The sequence below is a fragment of the Myodes glareolus genome, chromosome 26, assembly GCF_982192425.1.
Source record: "Myodes glareolus chromosome 26, mMyoGla1.1, whole genome shotgun sequence".
NCBI lineage: Eukaryota > Metazoa > Chordata > Mammalia > Rodentia > Cricetidae > Myodes > Myodes glareolus.
Window position 1 is genome coordinate 10,211,059 of NC_142051.1, and position 14,382 is coordinate 10,225,440.

The window sequence follows — 14,382 nt, forward strand, 5'->3', positions numbered from 1 at the left end:
CTTACAGAAACTGAGCCTTAAAATGAGTTCGAGCCACCCCACAGCCTATGAGGTATCTCTTTAGGGCCTGCCATTGTCCCCAAGGAGGGGCTAGCAGAGCATCTCTGTGAGCATCACTTCAACACCTTGCTGCCCAGGTTACCTGTAGGAGTGCCCAGAAAACTATACTCGAAAGTCTATTTGTAGTTTGTTCCTATCTCCTCCCACAATATACTCTACAGATGGGCAAGTATTTTTAATTCTGGTAGCCTTTTCACTCAAAATCTCTCATCACCCAAAAGGCAGGTAGACCAAGGCATGTGTGTTTTTTTTTTCTTTCAAGGTCTTAGTGTATATTACTGCTCTTAACTATTGGTGAAAACCTGATTGCCAACTCGGGTTTATTAAAAGGTCATTTCCACCCAGTTCCATCCACTGTTAACCAAACTACCAGATTCAAAATCATATTGTGTCTTGTGTGTCTGTGTATACATGCATGCATACATACATACGTACATGCATACATGCATTTGAGACGGGGTCTCACTGTGTTGTCCTGACTGGCCTGGAACTCACAAATTCTTCTGCCTCTGTCTTCTAGGACTGGGCTGCCCGGTTGTGTGTGTGTGTGTGTGTGTGTGTGTCCGATTTGTGGGCATAAAAAGATTCTACTGACATCAATACTAAAACTGTTTTTTCATCAAAGCCTCTGTTTCATCCGCTTAGAACTGAAAAAGCTCCCTCACACCAAAACTACTTTGACTGTATTCCCTAAAGTTTCCCCAAGTTAACTCCACCTCTGAGCAGCAGCGGTCTCAGTCCTCCGCTGGCTCGTTTTTGCCCTTCCATTCCATCTGATCTATGGTTCCCAGGACATAGCGGAGACTTCTGGCTGCAGACGCTGGAAAATGTAACTCGGAATTTCCTACAATCTCAGCTCTACTTTCTCCTGGACGCCGGCCCCAGGGGTTGGAGCCTTGTTATTGTCACGTGGTCGCGGGCTCCAGGAGGGCCAATGGGCGAGCGCTCGCCCGCCTCCGCGCCCCGCCTCCCCGCTCGGCCGCGCCGGGACTTCGCGCCCCGCCGCCCGCCGCTGGCGGAAAAGTTTCTCTGAGGACGATCGAGCTCTCGGTCGCCGCTCGGGCTGCTCGCACCGCGACTGGCCGTCCTTCGCTGCTGGCTCTCCCGCTGCGCGCGGGCATGCGAGGCCTTGGGTGCCGACCCTGAGCTGCGAGGAGCACGAGGCGGCGATCCGGGTGTCCAGCCCGGTCTGGGAGTCGGTGCTCGTCGGGGGAGTGGGGGAAGGAGTTGGCACGAGGCTACGGAGCTCTGGGCCGACCGGAGGCGGCGGGGTGCGCGGCGATGGGTGCTCCTAGGCTCCGAGCTGCTGCAGCGGCGCTGGGACTGCTGCTGTTCGCCGGGCTGGGACGCGCGGGCCCTGCGGGGAGCGGAGGCCACGGGGAGCCAGGGCAGCTCTCGGACGATGCTGCTGGGCGTCCGTGCCCAGCCGTCTGCCACTGCCTCGGGGACCTGCTAGACTGCAGCCGCCGCCGGCTGGTTCGCCTTCCTGATCCTCTCCCGGCCTGGGTCGCCCGGCTGTGAGTATCAATATCATTCCCGGGGGTTGGAGGGGACGGTCCGGCCGAAGAGTGCGGGACGAGTGGAATCTATCAAGGCCTGGAATCAGGGTGCAGTGTGCACTGTGTGCGCCCAGGCCGCAAGTGGAGCCCGGCGGGGAACTTAAGTCTCCCTCTGCGTCCGCGCAGGTGGGTGCTTGGCTCGCCACTCCAGGGCCAGTGTACCGAACGCCCGCGACCGCAGGAGCCAGTCTGCGAGATCCCCGGATTTTACACGTTTTCTTCTGAGTTTATTATGTGGGAAACTGGTCCAACCTTAGCTTCTCAGTGGTTTAGAGTCCCTGCCTGTCCCCAGTTGCTGCGTATGTATGCGCCTTTCTCATAGAACCCCGCTCCTCACGCTCTTGTGGTGCTCGCTCTTCCCTCTCCTGTGCGTAATTTCACACTAGCAGACCATCGGCCTCCCTCCCGGGCCACTTTGTGAAGTGTGTTGGTTCCGGTGAGAAGTTGGGTGCGAAGTCTGATCTGTCGATAAGCAAAGGGAGGAAGTAGGTTTTCAGAACGGACACCTCTTTCAGCAGCAGCGCTAGGAAGGTTGAGGGCCAGCGTGGAGTGCTGTTTGGGGAATTTTAAGCCAAGAGAGGTCACTGCCAACTGTTTGGAAGAACACGGAAGAAAATATTATTTACTTGAAAATGCGAGTTCTTGTAAATGTCAACTCTTCTTTTCTTTACTATCCTCTAATTTTCTTAAAATTGGAGGGGGGTGTTTAAGCCATAAGCAAAAAAAAAAAGTTGTATGTTATATTAAAAATTAGTTAAAATAGTTGTCCTGCTTTTAACAAAATCAAATTGCACTTTATACTTAAGATTCTTAAATGTAGGCCTGGTGGAAATTCTCAGCACTTTAGCAATCGTAGTAGGTCTTGACAATAGTGGCTGCAGCTTTGGTCTAGCAGCTTAAGAAATCGTGTTTTTGAAGCAGTGTGCCAGCCTAAAGCCTTTCATCAGTTATAAACTGTTGACCATCAAACAAAATGCCTGGTTTAAAAAGCAGTTTAATAAGGAAATAGAATTAACGAGAATTGGATTGATATTTAATGGCTGATTATGGAATGTCTGATGTAGCAGCTTTTATTACTCGTGAAAGGGGAGATAAAGGCTTGAGCCTAAAGCAGGAAGACTTTCAATTAGTTGTGGCTAATTCCATTCAATTGCCTCTTGGGGGTGGGGTGGGGGGAGGTCGCTGCTGCATTCATGCAAGCAGAATGGCCCCATTGACGACATATGGAATTGAACATGTGAGTGCCTGGGGCTAAACACCTATGGATAATAGAGGAATGAGAGAGAAAACTACAGCGGGGCTCCCCTGGACTGCCTTTCGACACGCTTACTAAGTCTAACTTTATCCGGTAGTTTCTCAATGACAGGTGGCCCATTAAATGCTGTCAGTACACAGCATTGTGTTTTGGAACTTAGATGCTTTTCAGAAAACCGTGTGGACCTGGATTGGAAGTTGAGTTGAATCGAAAAGGGGGATTCAATACCTATTTAGACGTTCTTAAAGGGAGCTGACCTAATTAGGATTTTGTTTTGCAGATAATTTGGTGGCACACTAAAAACAAATTACAGTTTATTTGGTTAGCACAGTCTTTAATTACATTTCCGCCAGTAGTAAATTGTCTCAATACAAGTCCACATTCCTTAAATGTACGTGAAAATACATTCCACTTGTATAAATAAGCACTTAGTTTCTTGTCAGGGGCCCTGCTGTGATCGCTCATGACCGGCCTTCCCATTCTTGTACTTGTGTGACTTCTGACCATCTTTGTAGGTGTCAGCAAACCATGTGGTCTTAAGTTCTTTATTGCCAGTGTTCCTTTTGTTTGTGTTCACAGCCCTAGAGGTCTGTTCTTCGCCTCAAAGAAGCTCAAAAAGCAACATGCAATTGAGTTCTCCCCCCTGTTATTTGGTATTGCAATAGGCGGTGTAAGCTGCTGCTAGTTAAATCTTACTTAATTACAAAAGCTCTTAAGGAGACGGCATCCAAGACCAGGGCGCGAGGAGAGACTGTGTATTGTTAGCACAGCTCTCCTTTCCTCGGGAAATTCAAAGAGCAGAAGTTTGTCTTTGGGATAGTTTATGAGAAAGTTCAGGAAAATATGCTGCGTGCTCTTTGTTTCCTTTGTTGAGTTTGCAACTTATGAACATCTGTGCTGTGCTGTGTGTGTGTGTGTGTGTGCTCGCGTGTGTGTGTGCTCGCGTGTGTGTGTGTGTGCGCGCGTGTGTTTCTCACTTCATCCAGTTGTCGTTTGACACAGGAGCGCCTTGTGTGTGTGTGGAAGGCTGAGGGCTTGGAGCTAAACAATAATGACACTGTACTCACTTCTGCTTTTAGAACAAACCTGCAGTTCTTTAATGAAAGTGGCTCTTAAACACGTAACTGCTTGGAGCCTCGCTCGAAAATCTTTGTGCTTCCAGAGCTCCGAACCCAAAGAGGAGGGCTTGTTAAAACGCATTAGTTAGCCAAAGGGGGAAAACTGTTGGATTGCCAACTGGAACCACAAGTGTTATTAGATTCTAGTTGGAATTTCAGACGATGTGTCTTATCACGTGGAAATGTTTGAGCTCTTAACAGGGCTGAGGCGAAAGTCCGAAAGGTAGCTTGTGCTGGCCTGACTTCTTTGGTGTTGGCCTGTTTCGACTCTTCTGGAACTGACTCCAGGTGGGGGTGGGGAGGGAGTCCCAGTCCTTATGATTCCCACAGCTGTTCTTCTATATTTTCCAGACCAAACCTCGAGCACAGCAGGCTGATTTATGAGTCGCTTTGGACCAGTGTTTTAAAACAGCTACAGCCTGCCTTTGTGTTTTTCGGCTATCCATATTTCTGCTGAGTTAGCAGCTTGGGCAGGCCTCTGTGGGGTTAAGAAGCTCCAACTCCTCTGTCTTTGCAGTTTCAGATTTGAGTTGGAAGACAGATTTCCAAAAGCAATATGATAGCTCGATCCGAATGTGGTAAAATTAATAATTTTCACATATGCTCGCTCACTTGCTAAAAGGAAGAGTGTCTGCCATACACAGGGCTTGACTTTCCCAAGGCTGTGCCCAGTGGCTTTCTGGGTAAACAGTTAATGCCTCGCCACCCATACATTGGCCTCATCACAGCAAATCTTGTAAAAAGTCAAGTTCGCCAGGGACAATGTTCTTTCATGGAACTTCACACAACAAAGAATCTGCCCTGCTATTGAACGGGTTCTGTCCTGGGTTCAAGAACACACTGACACTTTACATCCTGAATCTCTCAAGTGTTCCATCCGTAAAAATAATATAGGGAGGGTGTAGGAAATGTGGCATGTAGGAAAGAGAAAGCAATTACTTCTGAAATATATATCACTTTAAAATCTAAGTCTAGGTAAATTAAAAGTTCCATGGCTTTACGTATTTAGCAATAAAAGTCACTGAAGAATTTCTTTTCTTTTCTTCTCCCACATTTAGTGTAGTTTCAATAGTATCCAGAGCTCAGGATGGAAGCATTTGCAGTAACTGAGATATGTGTGTCTGCCGGAGTTGGCAGACATGAAACCAGTGTCCTTAGAAAGTGCACTGGGCTGCAGCCCGTTTCCCGGTTTGAAGATCTTTTGTGGGGGGCAGGGGTCTCACCCTGTTACTGGAGGAAAACTTCAGCACCTGAATCTCATTCCTCCCAGGATTCCCTGTGAAGTAATCCTTACAATGAGCTTTTCTTTCCTTTTAATTTAAAAGAAAACCAACTGTCTAAAATGTAAATACCAGATTGCTCCCCCCTGCCCCCTCCCCGCCATGCCTTCAAACACAGGAAACAATGGTGGGGTGGGAGCAGGCTCAGCATTCTTGAGTTAAGTAGGTCCAAATGACTGTCTGTGGAGCCAGGCTAACGTCCCAGGTGGAAGACTCTTTTCTTGGTCATGTTTTAAGCCATGTGGGCAGTCTGTGACTGTCTGGGGGTGCTAAAGGCACACAGGTTTTGTTTGGCCGCCAACGTGAGTTGTTGGGCTCAGGGCTTCCTTGATGAACTCCAGATGGACTTGGGCTGGCTGGGCTGTGAGGGGAAAGTGTCTGGCTGCAGCCAGCGTGGTGAGCATGCACAGCAGTGGCTGTAATTGCAGGATTTTTATAGTTTAAAATGGAGCCAGATTCCTCCCCCCCCCCCCCCTTCATGTTATAACTCCTCCAGAACAAATCTGCTCATGCCTCTTACTGTCTGGTAGGTCTCTAGGCAAACAGAGCTGGAATAAAATGGTTGCAAGTTCCTTTTTATTTTGGTGTAAGGCGAAACACACAAATCAGGGCTTCGCTCTCAAAACGAAAAGCGTGGAAAATGACAGGGTCCTTAATTTCGAGTTGTCGCCTAAGCAAGCAGCGGCACCCTTGTGATTTCGGTGTTTCTATTGTCTGTGGGAGGACATTCTGAGGTAGGTAGCGTGGTTCGCGCCTGTCAGCAGCTAACTTTAGTTACCTAAAACTCTGGTTATTTAAATGCCTTCATTTTAAACGCCGAGGAATTAACTTCGGATCAGTCAGCCTCTTCCAGAGGGGAACTTCCAACCACATTGCACGTGAACCTCATTACCACTGATCGCTCCCCCCATTTCGTCTTCACTGCACTGCTTCGGAGGAATGTAGATGGGACGCTGAAACATTTGTTGGATTTTGTTGCTCCTGCCCCGCCTTGAATCTTGATGCTGGGTACCCTTCCTAACCCAGAGCACTGTATGGTTAGGAGTTAGTTACTTTCGGTATTTTGATGCCTGTGGGAATTGTCACGAAATTTGACTGGGCCTTTGAAGGAGAAGCCCTTTCCTTAAGCGACTAAAACGCGGTACCACTTGCCCTGCGTTATTAGATGGTTGTTGTGGTTATATTGTGTGCTACAGGATCGGATATTGAAATTCAAATAGTTCTTAAATGTATCCTTTTGAGCATGTACATTCTGGGCGTGTGCACTTGCACACACACGAACATACCCTGTACTAGTAATCTAGTCCCTTAATGCAGAAAAACAACTAAAATAACTAACTCCCCATGGGCGTCAACCTCTGTTCCTTTGGCTGCGGTAAGGACATGGTACTTAATATTTTGATAGTAAAAATGTTTCTTCGGAGTCCTTGTTTCAGTAACCTGCCTAATTAGCCACTTTTCATAGTCTATGATGTCATTGTATCAAGTCGAGGGTGGAGAGATAGATGAGAGGGTGAAGCAAGCTAAGGTTCATGAAAGGTCTGTTCACCATCTGCCAAAAAACAGCTCTTAAAATGCTTGTGGGCTTCAGGTATTTGAATCTGCCAGCCCTTTAAATGAAATTTGTCCTCAGAGTTTGTCGTTCTGAGCTTGGCATTTGGCTGCCATTTAAATCGTGGACATAGTGGTCCAATTATTTCTCTTCTTGTCACTGGTATGGAGAGAGAGAGAGAGAGAGAGAGAGAGAATTCCAAACCCTGCTCTGCCAGTAGGCCGCTAAGTGATATTAGTAACTTTTAAAGAAATTGCTTGTAATATTACTTTTGTTTTCTTACAGGGACCTGAGTCACAACAGATTATCTTCCATCCAGACAAGTTCCCTGAGCCACCTCCAAAACCTCCGAGAAGTGTGAGTCCCCATTACTTCCTATATGAGGACTGCATAAAATGTCTCCCTTCCTCTCCCCACCCCAGACCGTTTCAAGGGATGAACCTTTGGATGATAAGACCTTTCTTTGAACTTTTAACTTTTAGCTCGGGCAATGCCTTTAAGTAATGCATAGTGTTTTCCCATCTTTGGATTTCATATGGCCTAATTAGCCTTTTCTGTCCTTTTGGCATCCTTAGGAAGCTGAATAACAATGAATTGGAGATCATTCCAAGCCTGGGACCAGTCTCAGCAAATATTAGACAGCTCTCCTTGTAAGTGACTGTCAGCACCATCCCTGTGGATGTTTGTAAGAGCAGCAGGTACTACCTGTATCAGAGGTTCTCAGCCCATCGGCCACAACCCCTCTGGGCGTTGCATATCAGATCTCCTGCATATCAGATGTTTGCATTATGATTCATAACAGTAGCAAAATTTACAATTGTGAATTAGCAATGAAATCATTTCATGGTTGGGGTTGACACAACGTGAGTTACCGTATTAAAGGGTTGTAGCATCGGGAAGGTTGAGAACCACTGATTTCTATGGACTAACATGTAGCTCTTATAAGCAGACTGACTACCCTTTCCAGGGCATAATAAGGAAGGCCTATTTAGACTAACTTGTTTCCACTTCTAAGTTGCAAGGATTTATTTGTTTGTTTGTTTGTTTGTTTTGGTGCTGGGTGTGTGTTGGGGGGAGATGGGGTGAGTGTAACCCAGAGCTTCTTGGTTGCTAGGCAACCCATTGAACTACTACCATCTCAAGCATCTTTACAAAAACACACTTCACTAACTTTGCTAACCTGACTTCCAGGATTCAAAAGAAGCTGCCTGCCTTGAGTTTTGGTTACGATTTGTAGATTAGAATTTAAATTTTGGTGTTGCTCAGTGGTTGTCGTGGGAACCGGATGCTGCATTACATAATGTTTGTAGATAATGCTCAGACTTCCTGTGAGGATAATGGAAATTGGTAATATGCCATGGAGGTATCGTCTTTATTTTGACTTATGTGTGTATGTGGATGTGTGTGCATGTGAGTGAGTGCAGGTACCCTTGGAGTCCAAAAGGGGGCGCTGGATCTCCTGGACCTGTTATCAGCTGTTGGATGTGGCAGCTGGGAACCAAACTAGGGTCCTCTCAAGAGCAGAATCTGCTCTTTATCCATGAGTCATCTTGCATCACCTTATAAGTATGGCTCCTGGTGTGGGAATAACATTAGAAACCCCAACTGAAAATGTTTGCCAAGTTTTCACATACAATTAAAATTGTGTTGAATTTTCTGTATTATATTCATTACTGAGGTCAGCTTTGGGAACCATCTTGTCTTTGTAACACTTAAAAGTAGCATCTCATGTGTTCCAGGTGTAATTTCTAAAATTAAGCGATCTCCCGTTTTGACCTTAAGTAATTAAAAATTTACTTGTCTCTAAAGTTAAAACATGTCCTCTAAACAGCTTGATTAAAAGCCACCGTTGTTCCTTTTTTTTTTTTTTTCTGGTAAAGGTGTTGGAAGGGTTGAAGTTATATAGTAAATTTCAGGAGAGCCTGGTCAATTAATTAACGTGATCACTCTCCAATTGCTTCCATCTGGTGATTTATAGTGGTTTGTTTTTACCGAAGGCCCAGGTCAGCCAAGTCACCGTGCAGCCGCCGAGTCTGCCGTCTCCTGTTTGAATAAAAACTAAGTGGCATTTGATACTGATGTGGTTTTCCCGGAGATCAGGACCAGAGAGGAATGAGAGAAAAGGCACTTGGTATTTGTCAAATAAACACTGAATTAAAAACAGAGTTTTCGTATCAGTATCGAAACTCTTCGTGTTTTATTGGCATCGGAGTGTGTCTTGCAGCCTCGGGAGTTGTCTGACCAAGGGGGATTTTTAAATCGTCTCCTCATCCTGTTGTCTTTGTGCTGTGTGTTGGCCGATTCTGTTAACATGTTTAACAACCTGGCACACTGGTGGCTGGGGGTCTGTAGTGTGTCAGGCTCTGGGTGGGTGGTGTAACAGCCTTCAGTTTGGCATGTCGTAGAGTTGAACGCCTAAGAACATGGAAGAAAGTTAGGAATCTCTCTTGGAACTGAAGAGCAATCACCACCCCGTTGGATGCCATCCCTTCTAGCTAGCGAGCTAGAGGCTGGACGAATGGGAAAAGTTCCGACCCCTCCACACGCTGTGTCTGTATGCGGTTAGCTCTCGTGAGGCTGTGCGTCAAATTAGCCTCAACAGTCTCACCTCCTCTCCCTTTCATGGGCCATCGTACCTCTGCGCAGTCACTATTTTGTTCACCTCACATAATGAGTGGCCCGATTGTGGCTTAGCTTCGGAAGCCCCCCGTGGTGGTGATTTGTATGAGGAATGCCCGATTAAAGATCCTGAAAACCTTACTTCTCTGGAAGCTTCTAACTACAAGTATTTTGTTTTCTCCTGAAAACTCTTCTGGATATTGCAATATATAGTTACTATTTCTAAAACATTAATATCCTCTGTATCATGCTGTGTAGATGGAATATTTATTTTCCTTCATAGAGAAGCCCTTGGAAGTAATCTCAGCTAAATATCAGAACTTTTAAAGACATTTCTGAAATTGCAAAAAAAAAATAAAGTATTAACCCTCATGACATGACTCAGATTCCATACTTGCCTTAGCACTAGATTTAAGTTGCATTTTTCAAAGTAGTTTCTAACACCATTTGACCTTTGTTATCAGGGTTTTTTTTTTTTTTTGCTTGTTTTTCTATATATTTTTGGAAGAAAATATTTTTCTGGACTATTTATGTTATAAAAAAGGAAAAATTAGTTGAAGTCTTTACGTGCATATAATCACAATCTTTATATAAAATAAAATTTGTGATATATATTTTCTGTGTGTATAATGCATCCTAAGGATAAAGGTTTAGCACTCCAGCTTCATGCTGTTGTTTCTCCGTGCCGCAAGGCCCTCCCAGGCTTCAGAGATGACTAACTGGTAACATATTTGTCTCTGTCTGTAATTGTGGGTGATGGGAGCCAATGCTGGGTCAGATGGCACCCCTGGTCCAAAAAGAAACTCAGATCAGCCGTTAGAACCCTGGGAAAATATAAGCGATTTGGAATGCTGGCTGAGTGTCCTCTGGCAAAGCTTGTCTCTGATAACAAATCTTTTACAATACAGAAGACCTGACCAGAAGGCTCAGAGCTCACTGTGCTGGGGCAAGGCATAGGCTGTGTCTCTCTCTGTGTCTTTTAATTATTGATTTTTTTTTTCCTTTCTCAAATCATCGCATGGCTGTGGCAGGATGGGATTTGTTTATTTTTTGTTTTGTCTTTTAGAAATGGAATAACCCGCGGGATGAGCGCATCCCAAAGTAAACCCATTGACCACACACTTTATGTGGCGTGACATGACTTAGCCAGGCTCCATGCACTTTTGAAACCTGTAACGTGAGTTAGGGAGGTTTAATTTGTGAATCATGTGTTTAAGCAGGGCTGGTCAAATCTTTGTCTTGACGCTGATGGCTTAAAGAGTACGGCCTGACCTGCAGACATTTGCCAAGTGCCCTGGAGATGAAAAGTGTTAAATCAGTGACTGCCAGCAGTGCTTGCGGGAGTTAAAATGAACACCCTCTGACCCCATTCCTGGAGAGTCCCTATTGGCAGGGTGGGGGCAGGGCCAGGAGCATCTGTTGGGACAGCCCCCTAGGTTTTGATCAGCTCCGACATAAACGTTTCACTGAAATGTCAATCAGGTCGATATCACAATCAAGATGATATTGCCATCTTTTTACAAGTGTGCAACTGTGTGTTTGTGCCCATGTGGAAGCCAGAGGGCCATGTTGGACATCTGCCTCAACCTCCCCTTATCATTATCACCACCACCACCACCACCACCATCATCACCATTTCACTTAGCTAGCCTCAGGATCTTCCTGTCTAGCACCTTACTTACTGAGCCACTTCTTCCCTTCCCACCCCAGCATTGTTCTTCTAAGTACCAGTTAACTTCAAAGCACCAACTTCAGTAAAAAGCCATTAGAGATTTGTAACAGTAAGAGGATCAAATGTAGTATCTGAAAACATCACCCTGGCGACAGTATAGAAAGCAGCTTGGAGGTGTCCAAGAATTACCCTTGCAGCCTGTGGAACTAAAGCGTGGTGACTGCCCTGATCTATGGAGGGGTCTCACCAAGAGAAAGGTCACAAGCAGTGAGGCTCAAGGATGGGCCTGTGGGCCAGCAGCCATTGAGTGCAAGGCATCTCCAAGCCTCACTGAGGAGCTCACAAAGCTCAATTCAAGAGGCCTGGGATTCATTACTGGCCCCGCCCACAGCAGGCATTTCTCTGTGTGTTCTCTCTTTAAAATGAGAAGGAGAGCAGTACCTGTCTCCCAGAGTCGTCTTGAGGATTTGTGGGGAGAAGGCAGGAAAAGCCATCTGGTCCACCCAAGGGAAGAGGGATGGGGAGGGGAATGACTCACTCACCTAGAACGCAGTGAATCTATGTTCTATGCCAGGATCTGCTTCAAGCACAGAGCCCACAGACTGCCTCTTATGGTGGGAGCTTCATTCTAGCAAGAAGGGAGAGAAAGACTAATCAGTAAGCCAGCTTCAAAGGCAAGGTGGCTTTGTCTCCTGATAAAGGTGTGATTAACAAGCTCTGGCAGCTGTCCTTTGATGTGCGCAGGAATGGCCAATATTGGCAGAGCCCTACTACGTGTCAGCTTGCCGTTGTGAGGTCAGAGGTCAGCAGTGAACAATACAGACAAGAATTCTTGCCTTCACCGCAGGGATATATCTCACCTCTCGTGGAAGCAGGAAGATAAAAAATCGATTAAGAGTGGTCCACAGAGCAAGGTAGATCTTGGAGAGAAAAATAAAGCAGGGAAGAAAGACTAAGGAATGGGCATGGCTGAAGAAGACAGGACAGGATAGAAGGGAAACCCAGTGAGATTGCTCAGTGGCCCCTGCTGCCAAGCCTGAGGACCCGAGTTCGTTTCCCACAAACCCCTATGGTGGAAGGAGGGAACCAGTGCCCACCAATTGTCCTGTGACTTCCACCAGTGCACGGTGGCTCATGTACCCCCACCACAATAAATAAGTGAAAATGTAAAATAAATAAGGGGATGCAGAGAGAAAACGATGCACTGAGAAGGCGAGATCTCAGCAAGGGCCTCCCTGTATCTGCGGGAGGCTGTGGCTCCTCTCGAAGCCTGCTTGGCCCTACCCTGCCCACCTTGCCTTCCTTGTATGTCTCCTGTTGCCCAGTTAGCAAATAACCTTGTTTCCACCCTTTTCCTCTGTGCTTGGAGACTTCTGGGGCTCAGTGTCCTATTGCAGGGATACAGTGTACAGTCGGTGCCTGGTTAACGTATGAAAGCCATGTGTACTTAGCATAATTCAGACAGATCTTTTATATACATGGTCTAAACCTGTGGCTAAATATTTACCGTGTTCAACTATGCATGCCTGGTAAAGTAATAATATTAAATTATGCCAACAGCAATAACACTAATTAAAAAGACCAAATTAAAAAGAATAAGAGAAGCAATTTAAGTAGCTCCGGATTCATTAGATGACTCCACAATGAGAGCCTGTCCCAGACGCCATGGCCGCCTTTTCTTTTGTCTTTGTAAGTCACCCAGGTTGGTGTCCAGAGACCCAGGTTTTGCATGGTGATCCTGCCTTACACTTTGTGCTCCACTTTAACGAGTTCTGAGTGTAAACCAATGGTAGAGACACATGCGCGCACACACACACACACACACACACACACATTCCACAAGATTGAGCTGCCGCCCTCAGAAGAAAGCTAGCCATCTTGGATTTCTGGGGTGAAAGAGGGAGACTGTACAAAATTCTCACCTGCGTTTAAGGACTGCTGGTGACTGGTGGCTGCCCCACTGCTGGCCTCTGAACCTACTGTGGATAACATGTGGTTCCGTCCTGTCTTTTGTCCTGTTGTACCTGAGATGTGTTGGAGACACAGACACCTGTCCCTTGGTGTGTGGTCTTCAGCTGCTGAGACACTACAAAAAATAGCACTGTGTGGCAGGGAGCATTGGCCCTTGAGGTAGTGGGGGGGGGGGGGGGGCAGGGACTTCCGGTTCTGTAGAATCTGTAGAAGGATGGTAGTTGCTAGCCAGTCTTTCTTGTCTCTGTAACAGGATGCCTGGGAAGACGAGGAAGGAAAGGTCACCTTAAATTCAGATTTTGAGGTTTGAGTCCATCATGTGAGAAAGGGCTTAGTAGAGCAGAACAGGGATATTTTGGTGGCCAGGAAGCAGAGAACCGAGGCCTCTGCACTAGAGGGCTTTCTCTGTTTCCATCCTGTCCCATGTGGGCCCCAGCCTGTGGGGTGGCACTGCCTTCGTTCATGCCCAGGTTTTCCTCCGAGGTTAACCCTGTCTGCAAATGTTCTCTTACACGCAGCCAGAAGTGCTTCCTCATTAACGCCCCAGCCCAGCCAAGATGACTAATGCAGTTAGCTATTCAGCACACAGATTTTCCTTTTGTTTCTGTTTTGAAACTCTCACAGGTGTAGGGTGTGGGGGGCCATTTGTTGCATCTTATGAGACTCATGTCTTCCTATGCTCTCTGTCCACACAGCAGCTCTGGGCAACTCCATTTGTGTAGAAGGCCTTCCTGAAGAAGCTGAGTGGATGTGACGCACATAGAACCCTCTGGAGTAGGGGAAACCAGGGCTGGAGTTGGGGGCACTGGCTTGTGTCTGGCTCACAGGAATGGCCTGTCTGACCTTAGGCAGACTTAATTAATTCTTCTTTGTTTGTCTTTATGGTGTGGGAGGTCCTTCTGTCTATGTGTTGCTTTTATTGGTTAGTGAATAAGGAAACTGGCTTGGCCTATAGCAAGGTAGAACTTAGTGAAGCAGGGAAAGCTAGGCTGAATGCTGGGAGAAAGAGGGTAGAGTCAGAGAGAAGCTATGTAGCCCCACTGGAGACAGATGCTGGACGGAACTTTACCGGTAGGCCACAGCCAAATGGTGATACACAGATTAATAGAGATGGGTTAAATTAATATGTAAGAGCTACCCAATAAGAAACCAGAGCTGATAGGGCAAGCGGTGATTTAATTAATACTGTTTCTGTGTGGTTATTTCGGGTCTGAGCTGCTGAGCGGCTAGAACAACCAAGTGGCCTTCTTTACAACATCTGTACAAGCGGGCAGAGATGTCTTCCCATCTGCCTCC

General features: G+C 46.4%; 1 protein-coding gene across 1 annotated transcript in view; it reads left to right on the forward strand.

Annotated features, from left to right (window-relative positions):
• The first annotated feature begins 1,078 nt into the window (after positions 1-1,078).
• Lrig3 (leucine rich repeats and immunoglobulin like domains 3) overlaps positions 1,079-14,382 on the forward strand; it is a 48,945-nt gene continuing 35,641 nt past the window's right edge. Inside the window, exons 1-3 of the mRNA XM_048418468.3 lie at positions 1,079-1,577; positions 7,110-7,181; positions 7,400-7,474. Of these exons, the coding sequence (XP_048274425.3) occupies positions 1,342-1,577; positions 7,110-7,181; positions 7,400-7,474 (383 nt within the window). The 5' untranslated portion in view covers positions 1,079-1,341. The remainder of the gene's footprint in view (positions 1,578-7,109; positions 7,182-7,399; positions 7,475-14,382) is intronic.